The sequence below is a fragment of the Salvelinus fontinalis genome, chromosome 13 (genome assembly GCF_029448725.1).
Source record: "Salvelinus fontinalis isolate EN_2023a chromosome 13, ASM2944872v1, whole genome shotgun sequence".
Lineage (NCBI taxonomy): Eukaryota > Metazoa > Chordata > Actinopteri > Salmoniformes > Salmonidae > Salvelinus > Salvelinus fontinalis.
In genome coordinates, this window is record NC_074677.1 from 41,507,376 (window position 1) to 41,532,008 (window position 24,633).

Sequence of the window (24,633 nt, forward strand, 5' to 3'; positions counted from 1 at the left end):
ATAAAAAATAAAAATTAAAGAGCAATGGTAAAATAACAGTAGCGAGGCTATATACAGGGGGTACCGGTACAGAGTCAATTTGCGGGGGGATGTCCAGGCTGTCCGGGTGGATCAAAAAAGGTGAAGAAGTCGGATGTGGTCTGCGGTTGTAAGAACGGTTGGACATACTGCCAAATTCCCTAAAATGACATTGGAGGTGGCTTATGGTAGAGAAATGAACATTACATTCTCTGGCAACAGCTCTGTTGGACAGTCCTGCAGTCAGTATGCCAACTGTATACTCCCTCAAAACACATTTTAGAGTGGAATTTTAATGTTCCCAGCACAAGGTGCACCTATGTAATGATCATGCTGTTTAATAAGGATCTGCCCCTTTTTTACATTTTTGCCTAAAATGACCTACCCAAATCTAACTGCCTGTAGCTCAGGACCTGAAGCAAGGATATGCATATTCTTGATACCATTTGAAAATTAACACTTTGATGTTTGTGGAAATGTGAAATTAATGTAGGAAAATAACATATTTGATCTGGTAAAAGATAATACAAAGAAAAAAACATGTGGGTTTTTCAAATATTTCTTTTGTACCATTATCTTTGAAATACATTTGAAAGGCCACTCCGGACGCTTTATGTGGACATGGTTCGTCAGTACTTCCAACAGCTGAAGCTAAGTAGTAACATTAACATGATGCCTAATTGCAGTCGCTGTACTCATTAAATACAGGAGAACGATCGCCTTACGGCGAGGATAGCTGTGCTGCAAGCCCAGCTTCAGACGCAATCGTTAGGCAAGGGTAATTTCAGTGTAGGAAAGGATGAAACAGCGTCTGTGCCACCAGTAAGTACAGATAGTAATGTTAGTACAAATCCCCTCGCACAGTCCCCGCAGCCGGACAACTTTCTCATGGCTTCTGGAGGGAAATGCTGTAGGAATGCTCAACCGGTGTCGCTCATTTAGCCGACAGAAACTTTCAAGCAGCGGGTCAGAGTCTGAGGCCGAGCCTTCTCTGGTCTCTACTCCTCCCGTTACGGGGTCTGAGACGCCGAAGCTTCCCACCATTAGCTCTGACAAATTGAAAACCCTAGTTATTGATGTCTCCATTACCCGCAGTATTAGACTTAAAACGAATCATCCAGCGATCATATACGGTTTACCAGGGGGCAGGGCTACCGACGTTAAGGCTAATCTGAAGATGGTGCTGGCTAAAGCTAAATCTGCCGAGTGTAGAGAGTATAGAGATATTGTTATCCACGTCGGCACCAACGATGTTAGGATGAAACAGTCAGAGGTCACCAAGCGCAACATAGCTTCAGCCTGTAAATCAGCTAGAAAGATGTGTCGGCATCGAGTAATTGTCTCTGGCCCCTCCCAGTTAGGGTGAGTGATGAGCTCTACAGCAGAGTCTCACAACTCAATCGCTGATTGAAAACTGTTTTCTGCCCCTCCCAAAAGATAGAATTTGTAGATAATTGGCCCTCTTCCTGGGACTCACCCACAAACAGGACCAAGCCTGGCCTGTTGAGGAGTGACGGACTCCATCCTAGCTGGAGGGGTGCTCTCATCTTATCTACGAACATAGACAGGGCTCCAACTCCCTTAGCTCCACAATGAAATAGGGTGCAGGCCAGGCAGCAGGCTGTTAGCCAGCCTGCCAGCTTAGTGGAGTCTGCCACTAGCACAGTCAGTGTAGTCAGCTCAGCTATCCCCATTGAGACCGTGTCTGTGCCTCGACCTAGGTTGGGCAAAACTAAACATGCCGGTGTTCGTCTTAGCAATCTCACTTGAATAAAGACCTCCTCCATTCCTGCCATTATTGAAAGAGATCGTGATACCTCACATCTCAAAATAGGGCTACTTAATGTTAGATCCCTCACTTCAAACACAGTTATAGTCAATTAACTAATCACTGATCATAATCTTGATGTAATTGGCCTGACTGAAACATGGCTTAAGCCTGATGAATTTACTGTGTGAAATGAGGCCTCACCTCCTGGTTACACTAGTGACCATATCCCCCGTGCATCCCGCAAAGGTGGAGGTGTTGTTAGCATTTACGATAGCAAATTTCAATTTACAATAAAAAAACCACGACGTTTTCGTCTTTTGAGCTTCTAGTCATGAAATCTATGCAGCCTACTCAATCACTTTTTATAGCTACTGTTTACAGGCCTCCTGGGCCATATACAGCGTTCCTCACTGAGTTCACTGAATTCCTATCGGACCTTGTAGTCATAGCAGATAATATTCAAATTTTTGGTGATTTTAAGATTCTCATGGAAAAGTCCACAGACCCACTCCAAAAGGCTTTCGGAGCCATCATCGACTCAGTAGGTTTTGTCCAACATGTTTCTGGACCTACTCACTGTCACAGTCATACTCTGGACCTAGTTTTGTCCCATGGAATAAATGTTGTGGATCTTAATGTTGTTCCTCATAATCCTGGACTATGGGACCACCATTTTGTTTGCAATCGCAACAAATAATCTGCTCAGACCCCAACCAAGGAGCATCAAAAGTCGTGCTATAAATTCTCAGACAACCCAAAGATTCCTTGATGCCCTTCCAGACTCCCTCTGCCTACCCAAGGACGTCAGAGGACAAAAATCAGTTAACCACCTAACTGAGGAACTCAATTTAACCTTGCGCAATACCCTAGATGCAGTTGCACCCCTAAAAACGAAAAACATTTGTCATAAGAGACTAGCTCCCTGGTATACAGAAAATACCCGAGCTCTGAAGCAAGCTTCCAGGAAATTGGAACGGAAATGGCGTCACACCAAACTGTAAGTCTTCCGACTAGCTTGGAAAGACAGTGCCGTGCAGTATCGAAGAGCCCTCACTGCTGCTCGATCATCCTATTTTTCCAACTTAATTGAGGAAAATAAGAACAATCCGAAATTTATTTTTGATACTGTCGCAAAGCTAACTAAAAAGCAGCATTCCCCAAGAGAGGATGGCTTTCACTTCAGCAGTAATAAATTCATGAACTTCTTTGAGGAAAAGATCATGAGCATAAGAAAGCAAATTACGGACTCTTTAAATCTGCGTATTCCTCCAAAGCTCAGTTGTCCTGAGTCTGCACAACTCTGCCAGGACCTAGGCTCAAGAGAGACACTCAAGTGTTTTAGTACTATATCTCTTGACACAATATTGAAAATAATCATGGCCTCTAAACCTTCAAGCTGCATACTGGACCCTATTCCAACTAAACTACTGAAAGAGCTGCTTCCTGTGCTTGACCCTCCTATGTTGAACATAATAAATGGCTCTCTATCCACCGGATGTGTACCAAACTCACTAAAAGTGGCAGTAATAAAGCCTTACTTGAAAAAGCCAAACCTTGACCTAGAAAATATTTTAGAAACTATCGGTCTATATCGAATCTTCCATTCCTCTCAAAAGTTTTAGAAAAAGCTGTTGCGCAGCAACTCACTGCCTTTCTCAAGACAAAACATGTATACGAAATGCTTCAGTCTGGTTTTAGACCCCATCATAGCACTGAGACTGCACTTGTGAAGGTGGTAAATTACCTTTTAATGGTGTCAGACCGAGGCTCTGCATCTGTCCTCGTGCTCATAGACCTTAGTGCTGCTTTTGATACCATCGATCACCACATTCTTTTGGAGAGATTGGAAACCCAAATCATCATTTCAAATAAAACTGTGAAGGACCTCTGCATTACTCTGGACCCTGATATCTCTTTTGACGAACATATCAAGACTGTTTCAAGGACAGCTTTTTTTCCATCTACGTAACATTGCAAAAATCCGAAACTTTCTGTCCAAAAATGATGCAGAAAAATGTATCCATGCTTTTGTTACCTCTAGGTTAGACTACTGCAATGCTCTACTTTCCGGCTACCCGGATAAAGGACTAAATAAACTTCAGTAGTGCTAACTACGGCTGCTAGAATCCTGACTAGAACCAGAAAATGTGATCATATTACACCAGTGCTAGCCTCCCTACACTGGCTTCCTGGTAAGGCAAGGGCTGATTTCAAGGTTTTACTGCTAACCTACAAAGCATTACATGGGCTTGCTCCTACCTATCTTTCCAATTTGGTCCTGCCGTACATACCTACACGTGCGCTACGGTCACAAGACGCAGGCCTCCTAATTGTCCCTAGAATTTCTAAGCAAACAACTGGAGGCAGGGCTTTCTCCTATAGAGCTCAATTTTTATGGAATGGTCTGCCTACCCATGTGAGAGATGCAGACTCGGTCTTAACCTTTAAGTCTTTACTGAAGACTCATCTCTTCAGTAGGGCATATGATTGAGTGTAGTCTGGCCCAGGAGTGTGAAGGTGAACGGAAAGGCTCTGGAGCAACGAACCGCCCTTGCTGTCTCTGCCTGGCCGGTTCCCCTCTCTCCACTGGGATTCTCTTCCTCTAACCCTATTATAGGGGCTGAGTCACTGGCTTACTGGTGCTCTTCCATGCCGTGCTTAGAAGGGGTGCGTTACTTGAGTGGGTTGAGTCACTTACGTGACCTTCCTGTCCGGGTTGGCGCCCCCCTTGGGTTGTGCCGTGGCGGAGATCTTTGTGGGCTATACTCGGACTTGTCTCAGGATGGTAAGTTGGTGGTTGAATATATCCCTCTAGTGTTGTGGGGGCTGTGCTTTGGCAAAGTGGGTGGGGTTATATCCTGCCTGTTTGGCCCTGTCCAGGGGTACCATCGAATGGGGCCACAGTGTCTCCTGACCCCTCCTGTCTCAGCCTCCAGTATTTATGCTGCAGTCGTTTATGTGTCGAGGAGCTAGGGTCAGTCTGTTATATCTGGAGTACTTCTCCTGTCTTATCCGGTGTCCTGTGTGAATTTAAGTATGCTCTCTTTAATTCTCTCTTTCTTTCTCTCTCTCGGAGGACCTGAGTCCTACCACCATGCCTCACGTCTACCTGGCATAATGACTCCTTGCTGTTCCCAGTCCACCTGGCCGTGCTGCTGCTCCAGTTTCAACTGTTCTGCCTGCGGCTATAGAACCTGTTCACCGGACATGCTACCGGTCCCAGACCTGCTGTTTTCAACTCTCTAGAGACAGCAGGAGCGGTAGAGATACTCTTAATGATCGGCTATGAAAAGCCAGCTGCCATTTACTCCTGAGGTGCTGACTTGTTGCACCCTCGACAACTACTGTGATTATTATTATTTGACCATGCTGGTCATTTATGAACATCTGAAATTCTTGGCCATGTTCTGTTATAATCTCCACCCGGCACAGCCAGAAGAGGACTGGCCACCCCTCATAGCCTGGTTCCTCTCTAGGTTTCTTCATAGGTTTTGTCCTCTCTAGGTTTCTTCATAGGTTTTGTCTTTTCTAGGGAGTTTTTCGAGCCACCGTGTTTCTACACCTGCATTGCTTGCTGTTTGGGGATTTAGGCCAGGTTTCTGTACAGCACTTTGAGATATCATCTGATGTAAGAAGGGCTATATAAATACATTTGATTTGATAATGTATTATTCCAGCCCAAGCACAATGTAGACTTTGGCCACTAGATGGCAGCAGTGTATCAGGAATCAAGGTAAGACCCAGATGCAGACATGTCGAATTGACAATGGTTTAATATTTCAACAGGGGCAGGCAATAGACAGGTCAAGGCAGGCAGGGGCAGTAAACCAGAGGTGGGGCAACGGTACCGGACAGCAGGCAGGGTCAGCAGAGGTCAACAATCCAGAGATGGGGCAAAGGTACAGGTCGGCAGGCAGGCAGGCTCAGGCAGAGTGGTCAGGCATGTGGGCTCAGAGTCAGGACAGACAAGGGTCAAAACCAGGAGGGCGAGAAAAAAGAGACACTGGGAAAAGCAGGAGCTGAGAACAAAAACACTGGTTGACTTGACAAACTGGCAACAGACAAACAGAGAACACAGGTATAAATACACAGGGGATAATGGGGAAGATGGGCTACACCTGGAGGGTGGTGGAGACAATCACAAGGACAGGTGAAACAGATCAGGGTGTGACACAGTGTATGTGCAAAGATTTTGATTTATCCAATTGCATATATGTTCAGAATGTTGTATTACGACTGCCCAAATGTGCCTAATTGGTTTCTTCATACATTTTCAAGTTCATAATTGTGCACTCTCCTCAAACAATAGCGTGGTATTATTCCACTGTAATAGCTACTGTAAATTGGACAGTGCAGTTAGATTAACAAGAACATAAGCTTTCTGCCCATATCAGATATGTCTATGTCCTGGGATTTTTGTTTTGTTTCTTACAACCTCATGCTAATCACATTAGCCTACGTTAGCTCAACGTCCCGCGGGGGTCGGGGGGGGCGACACCATTCCTGTAGAGGTTAAATCAGCTTCTTGATATGCCACACCTGTCAGGTAGATGCAGTGGCGACCAGTCATTCAGGGCAGGTGGTGCAGGGGAGCAGTGATTGGTGGGGTAGGGAGGGCATAGGCCCACACACTTGGGAGCCAGGCCCACACACTTGGGAGCCAGGCCCAGCCAATAAGGGGTCTGAAAGTATTAAAATTCTATTAGAAATAAGAAAAAAACTGAAATATTACATGTACATACAGTACTAGTCAAAAGTTTGGTCACACAGTTTCTTTATTTTTACTATTTTCTACATTGTAGAATAATAGTGAAGACATCAAAACCATGAAATAACACATATGGCATCATGTAGTAACCAACAATGTGTTTGAGATTCTTCAAAGAAGGCAACCTTTGCGTTGATGACAGCTTTGCACACTCTTGGCATTCTCTCATCAAACTTCATGAGGTCACCTGGCATGCATTTCAATTAACAAGTGTGTCTTGTTAAAAGTTAATTTGTGGAATTTCTTTCCTTCTTAATGCATTTGAGCAAATCAGTTGTGTTGTGACAAGGTAGGGGTGGTATACAGAAGATAGCCCTATTTGGTAAAAGATCAAGTCCATATTATTAAGGCAAGAACAGCTCAAATAAGCAAAGAGAAATGACAATCCATCATTACTATAAGACATGAAGGTCAGTCAATGCGGAATATTTCAAGAACTTTGAAAGTTTCTTCAAGTGCAGTCTTAAAAACCATCAAGGGCTATGATGAAACTGGCTCTCATGATGACCGCCACAGGAAAGGAAGACCTAGAGTTACCTCTGCTGCAGAGGATAAGTTCATTAGAGTTAACTGCACCTCAGATTGCAGCCCCAATAAATGCTTCACAGAGTTCGAGTAACAGACACATCTTAACATCAACTGTTCAGAGGAGACTGCGTGAATGAGGCCTTCATGGTCGAATTGCTACAAAGAAGCCACTTCTAAAGGACACCAATAATAAGAAGAGACTTGCTTGGGCCAAGAAACACGAGCAATGGACATTAGACCGGTGGAACTCTGTCCTTTGGTCTGATGAGTCCAAATTGGAGATTTTGGGTTCCAACCACCGTATCTTTGTGAGACGCAGAGTAGGTGAACGGATGATCTCCGCATGTGTTGTTCACACCGTGAAGCATGGAGGAGAAAGTGTGATGGTGCTTTGCTGGTGACACTGTCTGTGATTTATTTAGAATTCAAGGCACACCTAAGCAGCATGGCCACCACAGCATTCTGCAGCGATACGCCATCCCATCTGGTTTGCGCTTAGTGGGACTATCATTTGCTTTTCAACAGGACAATGACCAACCTCCAGGTTGTGTAAGGGATATTTGACCAAGAAGGAGAGTGATGAAGTGCTGCATCAGATGACCTGGCCTCCACAATCACCCAACCTCAACCCAATTGAGATGGTTTGGGATGTGTTGGACCGCAGAGTGAAGGAAAAGCAGCCAACAATTGCTCAGCATATGTGGGAACTCCTTCAAGACTGTTGGAAAAGCATTTTTCATGAAGCTGGTTGAGAGAATGACAAGAGTGTGCAAAGCTGTCATTAAGGCAAAGGGTGGCTACTTTGAAGAATCTAAACTATAACAAATATTTTGATTTACTTAAAACGTTTTTGGTTACTACATGATATGTGTTATTTTATAGATTTTATGTCTTCACTATTATTCTACAATGAAGAAAATAGTAGAAATAAAGAAAAATCTTGAAAGTGTGTCCAAACTTTTTACTGGTACTGTAAGTATTCAGACCCTTTACACAGTACTTTATTGAAGCACCTTTGGCAGCGATTACAGTTTTTGTGGGTATGACTACAAGTTTGGCACACCTGTATTTCTCTCATTCTTCTCTGCAGATCCTCTCTAGCTCTATCAGGTTGGATGGGGAGCATTGTTGCTCAGCTATTTTCAGATCTCCAGAGATTTTCGAATTTCAATCGGCCTTTGAGTGGGTCAAAGAGAATTGTCCCGAAGCCACTCCTGCGTTGTCTTGGATGTGTGCTTAGGGTTGTTGTCAGTTGGAAGGTGGACCTTCGCCCCAGTCTGAGGTCCTGAGCGATCTTGAGCAGGTTTTCATCAAGGATTTCTCTACACTTTGCTCTGTTCATCTTTGCCTTGATCCTGACTAGTCTCCCAGCCCCTGCCGCTGAAAAACATCCCCACAGCATGATGCTGCCACCACCATGCTTCACCATAGAGATGGTGCCAGGATTCCTCCAGACATGACGCTTGGCATTCAGGCCAAATAGTTCAATATTGGTTTCATCAGACCAGAGAATCTTGTTTCTCATGGTCTGAGAGTCCTTTAGGTGCCTTTTGGCAAACTCCAAGTGGGTTGTCATGTGCCTTTTACTGAGGATTGGCTACCGTCTGACCACTCTACCATAAAGGCCTGATTAGGGTACTGCATAGATGGTTGTCCTTCTGGAAGGTTCTCCGATCTCCACAGTGGAACTTTGGAGCTCTGTCAGAGTGACCATCGGGTTCTTGGTCACCTCACTGACCAATGTCCTTCTCCCCCGATTGCTTAGTTTGGCTGTGAGGCCAGCTATAGGTAGATTCTCGGTGGTTCTAAACTTCTTCCATTTAAGACTGATGGAGGCCACTGTGTTCTTGGGGACCTTCAATTCTGCAGAAATGTTTTTTTTACCCTTCATCAGATCTGTGCCTTGACACAATCCTGTCTAGGAGCTCTACCGACAATTCCTTCAACCTCATGGCTTGGCTTTTGCTCTGACATGCACTGTCAACTGTGGGACCTTATATAGACAGGTGTGTGCCTTTCCAAATCATGTCCAATCAATTTGTACAAACATCTCAAGGATGATCAATGGAAACAGGATGCACCTGAGCTCAATTTCGAGTCTCATAACAAAGGGTCTGAATACTTATGTAAATAAGGTATTTCTGTTTTTAATTTTTTATAAATGTGTAACAATTTCTAAAAACCCGTTTTTGCTTTGTCATTATGGGGTAATAAGTGTAGATTGATGAGATTTTTTTTTTATATAAGGCTGTAACGTAACACAATGTGAAAAAAGTCAAAGGGTCAGAATATTTCCCGAATGCACTGTAGATAGTAAGTTCACATTAACTAGCTAGCTAACTTCGCTGGTTCATTATACTTACTGTATGACAGAGCCATAGACCACATACCCATAGACCGTTTTGCCAACATTGAAGAGAGGTGGATGGCATTGCTGTTCAACTAGTCTACAAGTAAGGTGAGTCGTCATTTTAGTTTAACTTGCGCACGCCAACAAACACACACGGAAATCAGTACCATGGACAGCCATATGATATTTAGCAACGTTGATTGGACTAAATTGTTTTTGGTATCTTTAAGTTGGTTTTTGGTATATATTTAAGTTGAAATAGTACTGGAATAGCAGAGGCAGTGCTCATATTGACTTTGTGCTGACTTGCGGTAACTACGTGGTTCTAAATCAGTAGGTGTTTAGTAAACTTTTGAAAACTTGCTGCTTGACCATGCTACAGGTGATATAACTGTTTGTATGGAATATTTGCTTTGTGTACTTCATCGGACTGATGTTGCTTTCCGGTTTTGTGATTAAACAAACTAATGTGTAGTTGAATTTATTCCACCACCCTGTTACTGTTGTATTTTTTTTGGCACGGCCTTATTTTATATTAAGGTGTCGTATGAACAAATGGGTTATAGAGCAAACAATGCAATAACACACCATAGGTTGTAATATGTATTTTTTACTGGCTTGGCTTCCTCAGTGATTTTACACACCTACCGCTACTGCCATACCATAACCCTACCGTGGGGCACTCTGTTCACAACATTGACATCAGCAAACCGCTCACCCACAGGACGCCATACACGTGGTTTTCCGGTGTGATATACTGCCAAATTCTTATGGTAGAGAAATTAACATTAATTCTCTGTCAACAGCTCTGGTGGACATTCAGCAGTCAGCATGTCAATTGCACACTCCCTCAAAACTTTGGCGTTGTGTGATACATATCTTTTAGAAATACTTTTAATTATTCTTTGTATGATAACTAGTATAACATATCGATAATTGTGTACATTTTTGTCCTAATTATTAATTCACAAAGTATACCTCATGGGACACATATTCTGGAGGATTCCAAAAATCCGTGACCCGGAAGTACTTAGTTATTGTTGTCTGCTTCACAGAAGCGTAAGTAAGCGCCAGTTTTCATTGAATGGGAATGCATTTATCGTTTATTCGATGTATTCAATTCAAATAACGGAAAATACACACAAAATGGACCATTGACAGGTATCTCTTTCGGAGAAATACTAGATCTAAACGGTAAGTAGTTGTTTTCTCCCTCACTCGTCCAACCGACACCTCGCCGTGTTGAGAATCCGATTTTATGTGCTCTGCGCGCGCTTCATATGAAAGACAATTTGGCCAGCAAGATACTTATCCTCTGACCTCCTTTCCGGTTGGATGAAGTATTGTGTGTTTCATTATATTTTCACTTATCACAACGAAGGTTCTTATTCACGACACACATTTAGCGAATCCCAGTTTGCGAGAAACATTTGCCCGAAACTAAACTAAGCACTAATATTTCAGTAATCCATGCCAGGGCCTCCCGTGATAAGTAAACACTTAACCCATTTAATCTCATCGGTCACAATAGGTGAAACATTTACATTTGCACTTTACAGAGTCAAGAGAATTTAAAGTTGTACTTATCAACAAATAAGTTATATATTATGCATTATTACGGTGTCAAGTATGATTCAGGGAAGTTTCATGATTTCTCAAAATGGTCAAAAGACCCCTAAGTATAAATCTCATACGTGTACTTTTATTGACGAATTTGGTACCAAAAGTCTGTATTAAACAGCTTAAAAAATAAATACATTGTTGACTTATGTTGATTTTGTAAATATAATGTTTAGAGTGTCTAGTTTACATATCTGCCATTTTCAATACATTGAATCTATGACCAAGAGTATGTAGACACCTGCTTGTTGCTATAACAACCTCCTTTTGTTAAGGCTTTCCACTAGATGTTGGAACATTGCTGCGGGGACTTGCTTCCATTCAGCCACAAGAGCATTCGTGAGGTCGGGCACTGATGTTAGGCCTGGCTAGCAGTCGGCATACCAATTCATTAAGTTCAGGGCTCTGTGCAGGCCAGTCAAGTTCTTCCACACCGATCTTGACAAACCATTTCTGTATGGACCCGCTTTGTTCACGGGGGCATTGTCATGCTGAAACAGGTAAGGGCCAAACTGTTGCTACAAAATTGGAAGCACAGAATTGTCTAGAATGTCATTGTATGCTGTAGTGGTCAGATTTCCCTTCACTGGAACAAAGGGGCCTAGCCCGAACCATGAAAAACTACCCTGACCATTATTCCTCTTTCACCAAACTTTACAGTTGGCACTATCTATTTGGGGTAGGTAGCATTGTCCTGGCATCCGCCAAACCCATAGTCATCCGTCGGACTGCCAGGTGGTGAAGCGTGATTCGTCACTCTAGAGAATGCGTTCCCACTGCTCCAGAGTCAATGGCGGCAAGCTTTACACCACGATGCTTGGCATTGTGCATGGTGATCTTAGACGTGTGTGCGGCTGCTCTGCCATGGAAACCCAGTTCTTGACGCTCCCGACGAACAGTTCTTGTGCTGACGTTGCTTCCAGAGGCAGTTTGGAACTTGCCGGTACCGTTCCGTGAGCTTGTGTTGCTCCTAGATGTTCCCACTTCACAATTACAGCCCTTAGAGCTGTCCGGAGCAGCTCTAGCAGGACAGACATTTGACAATGACCTGTTGGAAAGGTGGCATCCTATGATGGTGCCAAGTTGAAAGTCACTGAGTTTTTCAGTACGGGCCATTCTGCTGCCAATGTTTGTCTACGGAGATTGCATGGCGGTGTGCTCGATTTTATACACCAACGGGTGTGGGTGAAATAGCCAAATCCACTCATTTGAAGGGGCATCCACATATTATTGTATATATAGTGTATAGCGGTCACATTTGCTCCAATTTATTTAATACATTTTTATACATATTTAATTATAGCAGATGTATTTATTTTTTCAGTAGATTTGAGTTGGGTTATGGATATACTTGACCAATATGATCTGACAGATTATTTTTCCATTCTCCATTATGGAAAAATAATCTCCATTATCCTTCACACATTATTCTGACAAAAACTTCATATTTTGTTATTTTGGGGAATTGGCCATGTATAGATGCATCATAAACTGAATTAGTTTAATAACTTAAAAAGTATTTAATGTCTAGGTTTCTCTTGATCAATGGTAGACCTGGTTAATGTGAGGTTTGCTGAATGATCACAAGGGTAGACCTGGTTTATCAGTGTTGGGACATAGCCACAGGTGTAAACCTGGTTCGTAGGGGTATTTTAATCTGAAATATGCAGGTGTAGGTCTTTATATTAGCATTGGGACTCAAAGGTGTGGACCTGATTTGTAAGAGTTCTGGAGCTGAGGTGCAGGGGTGGTTTACAGTTTGAGTATTCAGGCTTGGAGGACATTTAGACCTTGCTTAGTTTGACATTTTAGTCGTTTAGCAGACGCTCTTATCCAGAGCTACTTAGAGTTGTGAGTGCCTATATTTTCTAACTGGTCCCCCATGGGAATTGAACCCACAATCCTGCCGTTGCTAGCACCATGCTCTACCAACTGATGCACATGGGACCAATTGACTAATTGGGTTTATGCACAGGTGCAGACTTTGTAGGTATGTCATTTGGAGCTGAAGTACAGGTGTGGACCTGGTTTGTATGAATATTGGGGCTGAAATGCAGGAGTACACCTATTTTTACAATTGGGGCTGATGTAGCAGTAGCCCTTATTAAAAAATAAAAATGTAATCTTTTTTTAACTGGGCAAGTAGGTTAAGAACAAATTCTTATTTTCAATGACGGCCTAGGATTTTGACAGACAGATATTTACCTTGATAGCTCAGAGGTTCGATCTTGCAAACCAGTTTTTTAAACCAGTTTTCGCTTTGTCATTATGGGGTGTCGTTCTGTAGATTGATGAGGAAAATGTTTTATTTAATCCTTTTTAGAATAAGGCTGTTACGTAACAATGTGAAAAAAGTCAAAGGGGTCTGAATACTTTACGAATGTACTGTATTGGGGGCTAAGGGGAAAATGTCAGTTAATTTTATTATAGGCAGAGCACTGTATGTTTCACTCTCTCTACTCTCCTCTCTCTAAAAAGCAATATGGGTTACATGTTAGGGTTACTAATCGCATAAGATTTGCATAGTGGCTTGTCTGGAGAAAAATGTGGGAATGAATGGTTTAAGAGTATTATCTGGTCTAATACTACTATTACTATTGTTACAGTAGTTACTATCACTTGTTCCTTAACTACAATTTCCACTTCACTTGTTTTGTATTCCAGGCAGAGGCTATAAGCAGGTGTTGTTGGTGGGGTGCCCGTGGAGAGAGAGATGCGAGACAGTGGAGACAGCTTGGCACAGAACCACTGGACCAATGAGCTGACACTGGCAGGGGACCCTGAGACAGTCAGACAGGAGGCCACTGGACCAGGATATCTGTTGGACTCCAGAACGCCTCACCATGTTCATAGAAGTTCCATGCATTTCAAGCTAGGACGGCCTGAGGAGGAAGCTAGCATGTGGGGCATGGAAGAACGTATGGATATGGACCACGGTGAAGAGGATAAGGAGGAGGATTTCAGTTGGGAAGAACCAGGAGAGGATGATTGGACTGCACCACTTCTATCGCCATCCCATCATCAGAGTAGATCCACAGCCAGTGACTCTGGTAGCCCCTCACAAATAAAAACACAGCCCAATGGGTTCAGGATGCGGAGGCTGCTGCGCTGGTATAGACTCAGTAGGACTGTGAACCGCCGCACTCGCTTGGCCCTGCATTGGAGGACATGGTGCCAGCAGGCTAAATGGGCTGGGTCTTTGGGCCTGGGGTACAGGCGAGCTAGGCCTAGGAGGTGGCACCTCAGGAGCAGAAACAAACATCTCCACAACAGACAGAAGCCAGGAAGATCCTGTCTGCATGGGGGAACTCAGGGCTGCTTTAAGGGAAGGGAAGATATAGAGGCTGGAGATGGTATGTATAATGTTGTTGTTTTTGGACCACATTTAATGTTGGATGTGGCATGAAACATGAATATATATTAATATATGCCAACATGTAAACTGGAAGTTGTATCAGAATGACTTGTTTCCCTCCACCCCCTTTACTTAATTTGTGTTTTCAAAAATGAGCAGTAGCATTTCATGAAAGAAAGAATGATCACAGACTATTCTGTAGAGCTGAAATGGTTAATAAATGTTCATATTTTTTACACGATCTGCACCCATCTCCTATTTTTCCTCAGACCCTTGGGTGTGTGGGACGAATGGACACATAGGGAATGAGGTGGCGAGTAATGCAGCCAAGGTTGGGGACAGGGACGGGCTGGGCTTCCGGGAATCGTCTATAGGCCTGCCAACCATCCACAGGGATAAACCACCACCTCAGCAGCAACTCAGCAGTGAACACATCTCCTGTGTACAAGGTAAAACAGCTTTGAATACTAGTCTACTTTTCTGTTAAAAACAAATGGAAAACCACACTAGGTAGGGCTGAACCCATTTAGTCGACTGGTCGATTCTTTGGACTGAGATTTCTTTAGTTGAGCAAATTCATGGTGCGCAAGACACCTGTCTGATTCGCTCCTGTCTCAGTGAACTAATCCATTGTGGGGGCCCACAGGGATTGCACAGTCCATCACTCTAAGACATGTAATACTGAAGTTGTATATGGTTATATTATGTAAAAAATAATGGTGCAACACTAATACATTTAATATTATTTTATAATATGCGCTTTCTCCAGCGTTGGATACATTCGCTGTCCGCGGTTCTGAAACTATTTTCAGTGCGCCGTAGAATTGGCACCTTTCCCTATGTTGCTATGTGCATAATAGCAAAGTTAACCAGCGTATTAGGATTGAGAACAATGCGGCGAAGGCAGCAGCAGCAGAGACGAGGACACAGCCCTTACCTAAGAAAATTGAGGAGAGAGGAAACCCAAACTTAATTAGGTCTATAGACATTAGCTTAACTGTTAAATGTGCCTGGCTTTATAAATCATCCAACTACAGTATATTCGGAAAGTATTCAGACCCCTTCACTTTTTCCACATTTTATTACGTTACAACTAGGGATGTCCAGTTTAACGCCGATGTGCAAAACCCATGTCAAAGCTGACGTGCATACCTATATAACGTAGGTACAGTGGGGCAAAAAAGTATTTAGTCAGCCACCAATTGTGCAAGTTCTCCCACTTAAAAAGATGAGAGAGGCCTGTAATTTTCATCATAGGTACACTTCAACTATGACAGACAAAATGAGGGGGAAAAATCCAGAAAATCACATTGTAGGATTTTTAATGGATTTATTTGCAAATTATGGTGGAAAATAAGTATTTGGTCACCTACAAACAAGCAAGATTTCTGGCTCTCACAGACCTGTAACTTCTTCTTTAAGAGGCTCCTCTGTCCTCCACTCGTTACTTGTATTAATGGCACCTGTTTGAACTTGTTATCAGTATAAAAGACACCTGTCCACAACCTCAAACAGTCACACTCCAAACTCCACTATGGCCAAGACCAAAGAGCTGTCAAAGGACACCAGAAACAAAATTGTAGACCTGCACCAGGCTGGGGAGACTGAATCTGCAATAGGTAAGCAGCTTGGTTTGAAGAAATCAACTGTGGGAGCAATTATTAGGAAATGGAAGACATACAAGACCACTGATAATCTCCCTCGATCTGGGGCTCCACGCAAGATCTCACCCCGTGGGGTCAAAATGATCACAAGAACGGTGAGCAAAAATCCCAGAACCACACGGGGGGACCTAGTGAATGACCTGCAGAGAGCTGGGACCAAAGTAACAAAGCCTACCATCAGCAAGGGCATTGAAGATGAAACGTGGCTGGGTCTTTCAGACAATGATCCCAAACATGACAATGATCCCAAACACACCTCCCGGGCAACGAAGGAGTGGCTTCGTAAGAAGCATTTCAAGGTCCTGGAGTGGCCTAACCAGTCTCCAGATCTCAACCCCATAGAAAATCTTTGGAGGGAGTTGAAAGTCTGTGTTGCCCAGCAACAGCCCCAAAACATCATTGCTCTAGATGAGATCTGCATGGAGGAATGGGCCAAAATACCAGCAACAGTGTGTGAAAACCTTGTGAAGACTTACAGAAAACGTTTGACCTCTGTCATTGCCAACAAAGGGTATATAACAAAGTATTGAGATAAACTTTTGTTATTGACCAAATACTTATTTTCCACCATAATTTGCAAATAAATTCATTAAAAATCCTACAATGTGGGCCTCCCGGGTGGCGCAGTGGTCTAGGGCACTGCATCGCAGTGCTAACTGCGCCACCAGAGTCTCTGGGTTCGCGCCCAGGCTCTGTCGCAGCCGGCCGCGACCGGGCGGTCCGTGGGGCGACGCACAACTGGCATAGCATCGCCCGGGTTAGGGAGGGTTTGGCCGGTAGGGATATCCTTGTCTCATCGCGCTCCAGCGACTCCTGTGGCGGGCCGGGCGCAGTGCACGCTAACCAAGGTGGCCAGGTACACGGTGTTTCCTCCGACACATTGGTGCGGCTTTCTTCCGGGTTGGAGGCGCGCTGTGTAAAGAAGCAGTGCGGCTTGGTTGGGTTGTGCTTTGGAGGACGCATGGCTTTCGACCTTCGTCTCTCCCGAGCCCGTACGGGAGTTGTAGCGATGAGACAAGATAGTAATTACTAGCGATTGGATACCACAAAAATTGGGGAGAAAATGGGATTAAAAAAAAAGAAGATTGAAAAAGAAATGCAGCTTCAGCACGGACAGAGCTGGTGTGGTGCCTTTTCGCTGCAGTAGTTAGGAGAGTGAGACAACAGCGCCAGTCACAGGCACTCGCTGTCATTGTTTTTAACACCGTGTGAGTCATTTGCGTGTCTTCATTATTTAATCAAACAGTGTGCTTAAAGCATCAGACAAGCTCAGTGCATATGTAGTTGATTTTATTCAAACTCATAGGGTGTCTGTCTGTATGGAAAAATAATGTGAAACATTTCGATTGGTCGAAAGAACTGGATGTCTCTCAGTCGACCAAGATCTATTTTAGTCAGGGACAGCCCTTAATTAATTCACTCCAGATGTGGTAGGCTATTGAAGAAATATTCCTAAATGGTCCATTAATGGGTTAGGGTCAACGTTGACTGGGCAAATTGTTTTGACTATTTATACCAGAAATGATGCCTTGATTGAGCTCAATCTCCAGACTGAAGCTTTAACCATAGATACAATATAATAAGGTGATTTAAAACATGTCATTTGGTGATTATATAATAAAAGGTGTCATTTAATTTGTGTGGCTTTGTGACTGTCTCCGATCTCTCCCAGGTATGTTGAATGAATTCCTGCACCAGTACGGGAGCATGATCCCTATCCATGTGGATGAGGTGGTGGACAAGCTACAGGACATCTTCCCCAGCAAGAACTTCTCCGATCCACACAGGTTTGTCACGATTATTGGCCTTTAACCTCATCATGCTCATTGCATTCCAGCATCCTGGGTCATTTTCATTAGGCACACGATGGGAATTACTTTTCCGTGTTTTGCAGTGGGAAATGAAAACAAGCGTTTCTTATTGTACAAGTAGTCCCTCCCCGTCACACTGCTGTTCGAAACGTTTGGTGTCTGTGTAATGAACATGTTTTGTATTTTCATGTTGAAAAGTGTCTCATTAAGTGTTGTGTCCCTTCCAAAGGAGAGTTGTTGTGCAGCACCTCATCCAGTCTTACCAGCGTCTGTCTGGGACTGCCATGGTGAGGGGGTTCCGTGTCAACTACAAGCGCCACACCCTCACAATGGATGACCTCAGCACATTGTATGGACAGAACTGGCTCAATGACCAGGTACTTCTACTCTTTAACATTTGAAAAGAACACTGTATTCTCTGAGCCACAATAGCACATCTCAGTTAGTCTGTCTTGGTCAGGCCAAATCACCTCACATTTTTTACTTTTTGTGAGTTTTATTAGCAGTTTATTAAATATTTATTAAATATTTCAAATGTACTTATGATTTGCCAATTCTATATATGATTCAGTATAGAATAGAGTGAGATTTTCATTTCTTTTTCAGTGTGTGATTTTTGTAAACATTGGGACTAAATAATATAAATATTTCTGTTTTTAAGAAATTATATTAAAGTTTTGTCTTTAATAATATCTTGTCTTGAACCACAGATCATGAACATGTATGGGGATATGGTTATGGACACAGTCCCAGAAGAGGTGAGAAAATGAACATGCCTAGTAATATGAATGTAAAATATATGTTTAGGAGAGAGAAATTCGGATGACATTTAGGTGCTCTTACCTCATCGGTCATGTTATGCCCCATTCCTCATTTGCCATTTGCCTGCATTTTTCCCGCCAACACAGGAAAGCCCCGCTATTGTGTGTGCGCAGAAACTCAACTTGTGTATTATGTGTTCCCTTTCACACCATGGCTACTCTCCTCTTTCTTTCAGGTTCATTTTTTCAACAGCTTTTTTTACGACAAGTTGAGGACAAAGGGCTACGACGGGGTCAAACGGTGGACAAAAAATGTGAGTTATTTATTTAGGAATTTTATTTAGCAGGAGTTCTATAGTTATGTTGTCAAGTGTGTTTGTTGGTTTGTTTGTATGCATTTTTTTTGTTTGTTTTTGAATCAACATGCCAGAAGTATTATTATAATGTATTTTACGTGAACAATGCACACAAATCAGCATTTCTGTAAATGTATCACTGTAGTCCCTAGAGAGTAAAGAAAAGTAGAGAGGGGGAAAATATGTAATAAAATTACAATTCCATCCATATCTTTATTTCCAGGTGAATATTTTCCAGAAGAGGCTACTGTTGATCCCTATCCATCTGGAGGTGCACTGGTCTCTGGTGTGTGTGGACGTCCCAGAGCGCGCCATCACATACTTTGACTCCCAGCGCACCCTCAACCGCCGCTGCCCAAAGGTCTGTGTAGTGTACCTCCCTGGGCTTAAAGTCTATCTGTGCAGTCAGACCCGTGCAGTTATACGAATGTAGAAAGTATAAATCTGCCTTTATGCCAGTACAAACACTCCATTTGGTCAGTCTGTAATTTTGATCTATAGAAGTGGTATTCAAACTTTTTCAGGGGAAACCCCATTTTTTTTCCCCCCAAGAATTTCTCACGAGCCCACCCCAAATCTAATGACACAATCTTAAAATCTGTACATTTAGATTTTTACAAATAACCTTCAATCTTATCAAGATGAAAAGAAGACAGTAAATAAACTTTTGAGTAAACGTTTCACATGATCTGTCTCAAACCTTTGTATACTGTCAAATACAATAATCTGTACTCTTGATTTTTTTGTTTATAAAATGTTTTGTTCCCCCGCGACTTCGAATACCACTGATCTATAGGATTACACATCTGCTCCTCTCAGTGGATATACTTGTATTTTTGTTATCCCTCAGTGGATTCATATTCACCCCTGTATTTCTCTTGGTTTTTTAGCACATTGCAAAATACTTACAAGCTGAGGCAATCAAGAAAGAGCAGAAAGATTTTATCACAGGGTGGAAGGGTTTCTTCAAAATGGTAAGAGGGCTTTTGGAGTTTTGGTGGGCAATGTTTATTTGTCTGTTGATCCCATGTTTATGTGATTGTTGTTGTCCCATCTGTTTCCCAGAACGTGGGCAGGCAGAACAATGACAGCGACTGCGGAGCATTTGTCCTCCAGGTGGGTTAACTTAAGTATCACTATTCATATTTCAATAACAGAACCTAAAGTGCAATCTGTCTATTTAATCATGTTGTGTGTTGGTAACAGTTTTCATACTTCATTGTATGCTACACACAAACCGGTAGAAAAGTAATTTGCTTTGATATCTATCATAAATGCAGTACTCTAGTAAACTCAGCAAAAAAAGAAACGTCCTTTCACGTAACAGTCAGTATCTGGTGTGGCCACCAGCTGCATTAAGCTGCACTGGTGCAGTGCATCTCCTCCTCATGGACTGCACCAGATTTGCCAGTTCTTGCTGTGAGATGTTACCCCATTCTTCCACCAAGGCACCTGCAAGTTCCCGTACAATTCTGGGGGGAATGGCCCTAGCCCTCACCCTCCGTTCCAACAGGTCCCAGACGCTCAATGGGATTGAGATCCGAGCTCTTCGTTGGCCATGGCAGAACACTGACGTTCCTGTCTTGCATGAAATCACGCACAGAACGAGCAGTATGGCTGGTGGCATTGTCATGCTGGAGTGTCATGTCAGGATGAGCCTGCAGGAAGGGTACCACATGAGGGAGGAGGATGTCTTCTCTGTAACGCACAGCGTTGAGATTTCCTGCAATGGCAACAAGCACAGTTCGATAATGCTGTGACACACCGCCCCAGACCATGACGGACCCTCCACCTCCAAATCGATCCCACTTCAAAGTACAGGCCTCGGTGTAACGCTCATTCCTTTGAAGATAAACGCGAATCCGACCATCACCCATGTACCTGTCCTGCAGGTGTGATGTTCGGATGTACCGATCCTGTGCAGGTGTTGTTACACGTGGTCTGCCACTGCGAGGATGATCAGCTGTCCGTCCTGTCTCCCTCTAGCGCTGTTTTAGGCATCTCACAGTACGTACATTGCAATTTATTGCCCTGGCCACATCTGCAGTCCTCATGCCTCCTTGCAGAATGCCTAAGGCACGTTCACGCAGATGAGCAGGGACCCTGGGCTCTTTCTTTTGGTGTTTTTTAGAGTCAGTAGAAAGGCCTCTTTAGTGTCCTAAGTTTTCATAACTGTGGCCTTAATTGCCTACCGTCTGTAAGCTGTTAGTGTCTTAACGAACGTTCGACAGGTGCATGTTCATTAAATGTTTATGGTTCATTGAACAAGCATGGGAAACTGTGAAGTTCTGTGAAGTTATTTGGATTTTTACGAATTATCTTTGAAAGACAGGGTCCTGAAGAAGGGACGTTTCTTTTTTTTGCCGAGATAATATCATTACATTTGCCATTGATATTGACATTAACTTTGCTTCGTTTTTCTGTTTTTTCTCCACAGTACTGTAAGTGCCTAGCCTTAGAGCAGCCTTTCAGTTTTGGCCAGCTGGATATGCCAAAGCTAAGGAGACTCATGTACAAAGAGTTGTGTCATTGCAAGCTCTCACTGTGAGTTTGAATGAAAGAACTATCGTAGAACGAAAGAAGATGAAGACTATTCACCCTTCCCATCCCCCTGCTCTCTAGGCAGATATGTTTTTTACAAGATGGACATTGTTACATTTTTATTTTCTTTCTATCTGTTTATTTTCCTTTTTGATTTAAGTAAACTGTACTCCTATGAGGATACTAAACAAAAGAACGGTTGTTGCACTTAGAGTGTGATGTAGGAGATTATTATAATATTTTTTTAAATATATTTTAACATATTTTACTTTTTCTCCCCAATTTCGTGATATCCAATTGCGATCTTTTCTCATCACTGCAACTCCCTAATGGGCTCAGGGAGGTGAAGGTCGGGTCATGCGTCCTCAGAAACATGACCCGCCAAACTGCTCTTCTTAACACCCACCCTCTTAACCCAGAAGCCAGCCTCACCAATGTGTCGGAGGAAACACCATTCAACTGATGAACAGAGTCAGCCTGCAGGCGCCCGGCCCACCACAAGGGGTCGCTAGAGCGCGATGAGCCAAGTAAAGCCCCCTCTGGCCAAACCCTCCACTAATATGAACGACCCTGGGCCAATTGTGCTAGCCCAATGGGACTCCCAGTCACAGCCGGTTGTGACACAGCCTGGGATCGAACACGGGTCTGTAGTGACGCCTCAAGCACTGCGATGCAGTGCCTTAGACCGCTGTGCCACTTGGGAGGCCAAGAGAGATTATTTTTTGGTCCTTGATGTTGTTGGGGGATAGCCAGGGGTATAGTGTTGAAAATAAAATAACTTTCATTTAAGTCAAATCAAATGTATTTATATAGCCCTTCTTACATCAGCTGATATCTCAAAGTGCTGTACAGAAACCCAGCCTAAAACCCCAAACAGCAAGCAATGCAGGTGTAGAAGCACGGTGGCTAGGAAAAACTCCCTAGAAAGGCCGAAACCTAGAGAGGAACCAGGCTATGAGGGGTGGCCAGTCCTCTTCTGGCTGTGCCGGGTGGAGAATATAACAGAACATGGCCAAGATGTTAAAATGTTCATAGATGACCAGCAGGGTCAAATAATAATAATCACAGTAGTTGTCGAGGGTGTAACAAGCCAGCACCTCAGAAGTGAATGTCAGTTGGCTTTTCATAGCCGATCATTAAGAGTATCTCGCTCCTGCTGTCTCTAGAGAGTTGAAAACAGCAGGTCTGGGACAGGTAGCACGTCCGGTGAACAGGTCAGGGTTCCATAGCCGCAGGCAGAACAGTTGAAACTGGAGCAGCAGCACGGCCAGGTGGACTGGGGACAGCAAGGAGTCATCATGCCAGGTAGTCCTGAGGCATGGTCCTCCGAGAGAGAGAAAGAAAGAGAGAATTAGAGAGAGCATACTTAAATTCACACAGGACACCAGATAAGACAGGATAAGTACTCCAGATATAACAGACTGACCCTAGCCCCCCGACACATAAACTACTGCAGCATAAATACTGGAGGCTGAGACAGGAGGGGTCAGGAGACACTGTGGCCCCATCCGATGATACCCCCGGACAGGGCCAAACAGGCAGGATATAACCCCACCCACTTTGCCAAAGCACAGCCCTCACACCATTAGAGGGATATCTTCAACCACCAACTTACCATCCTGAGACAAGGCCGAGTATAGCCCACAAAGATCTCCGCCACGGGACACAACCCAAGGGGGGGCGCCAACCCAGACAGGAAGATCACGTCAGTGACTCAACCCACTCAAGTGACGCACCCCTCCTAGGGACGGCATGGAAGAGCACCAGTAAGCCAGTGACTCAGCCCCTGTAATAGGGTTAGAGGCAGAGAATCCCAGTGGAGAGAGGGGAACCGGCCAGGCAGAGACAGCAAGGGCGGTTCGTTGCTCCAGAGCCTTTCCGTTCACCTTCACACTCCTGGGCCAGACTACACTCAATCATCTGACCTACTGAAAAGAAGTCTTGATGAAGTGTTGATGGATCACAACCTTATTTTCAGTTGATTTGTATTCATTTTTAGTGAACATGGTTTGTGGTCCATTTAGCTTTTGGCGAATTAATATTTCCTATTAGATGACAAGATAATTGATTTATTTTTATTTGAATCTGAAATCATTCAACACAAACAGTTTTGTTTTGTCTAAAGGAAATATTAAATCATGAGAAAATTAATGATTTGATTATTCAAATGTTGTGTTTTTAATTATCGGTTCTGGTTCTGCCTGTGCACCAGTACGTTTTGGCCAATGAATAGTCGTGGCTTGCTGACACAGAAAATTATAAATGGGTCGTTCTTCATGTTTTTGATTTGACATATGTAATCGAATAAATGGATACATGTTATTTATTTTGTAAATATATTATTTTCATTCCTTTGATTTGATGATTGACAGTCACTATAGTGGGTCATGTGCCCAGTCCAAATTGGCCTAGGTCAATGAGAAAGCCACTTTTACATCCCTAAACACTTTAACTTGTTGTCAATATAATTGTGGATAGGCTCAATAACATGCAGCTGATCACCACAAGCTTCAGTGCCTATGAGCTTAGAAAACATAACCGCTTGATTTTACAGGAAAGCACGAATGTCATTCAATATTCCGTTATAGAGACATTTAATCATGGGAAGTCAGCCGCGGACTGGTGAAATTTGCGAGTTCATAATCTACACTGTGGTCATGACCCATGGGGAACAGTTTCTAGTTTTGCCCATTTCAGGATCTGGACATTTCTGATGAGCCTATAAACTATACTGAACAAAAATATAAACGCAACATCAAACAATTTCAAGTTATATACAGTTCATTTAAGGAAATCAGTCAATTGAAATAAATGCATTCGGGCCTAATCTATGGATTTCACATGACTGGGCAGGGGCACAGCCATTGGTGGGCCTGGGAGTGCATAGGCCCACCCACTTGGGAGCCAGGCCCAGCCAATCAGAATGAGTTTTTCCCCACAAAAGGGCTTTATAACAGACAGAAATATGGAGGTCCTGGGCTGGCGTGGTTACGCATGGTCTGTGATTGTGAGGCCAGTTGGACGTACTGCCAAATTCTCAAAAATGATGTTGGAGGCGGCGTATGGTTGAGAAATTAACATTACATTCTC

General features: G+C 43.3%; 1 protein-coding gene across 3 annotated transcripts; it reads left to right on the top strand.

Annotated features, from left to right (window-relative positions):
* Positions 1 to 10,448: 10,448 nt before the first annotated feature.
* senp3a (SUMO specific peptidase 3a) lies at positions 10,449 to 23,865 on the top strand. Of its 3 annotated transcripts, none has more exons than XM_055942891.1 (12): positions 10,449 to 10,629; positions 11,331 to 11,555; positions 13,720 to 14,408; positions 14,680 to 14,859; positions 17,747 to 17,861; positions 18,115 to 18,262; positions 18,596 to 18,643; positions 18,883 to 18,960; positions 19,226 to 19,363; positions 19,893 to 19,976; positions 20,068 to 20,118; positions 21,440 to 23,865. In XM_055942891.1, the coding sequence occupies exons 3-12, from the start codon at positions 13,769 to 13,771 to the stop codon at positions 21,548 to 21,550; spliced, it is 1,593 nt and encodes a 530-aa protein (XP_055798866.1). In that variant the 5' UTR covers positions 10,449 to 10,629; positions 11,331 to 11,555; positions 13,720 to 13,768; the 3' UTR covers positions 21,551 to 23,865. The 3 variants fall into 3 exon arrangements, with proteins under 3 accessions (XP_055798866.1, XP_055798868.1, XP_055798867.1); XM_055942893.1 differs by having other exon boundaries at positions 11,343 to 11,555; XM_055942892.1 differs by lacking the exon at positions 11,331 to 11,555.
* Positions 23,866 to 24,633: the final 768 nt, after the last annotated feature.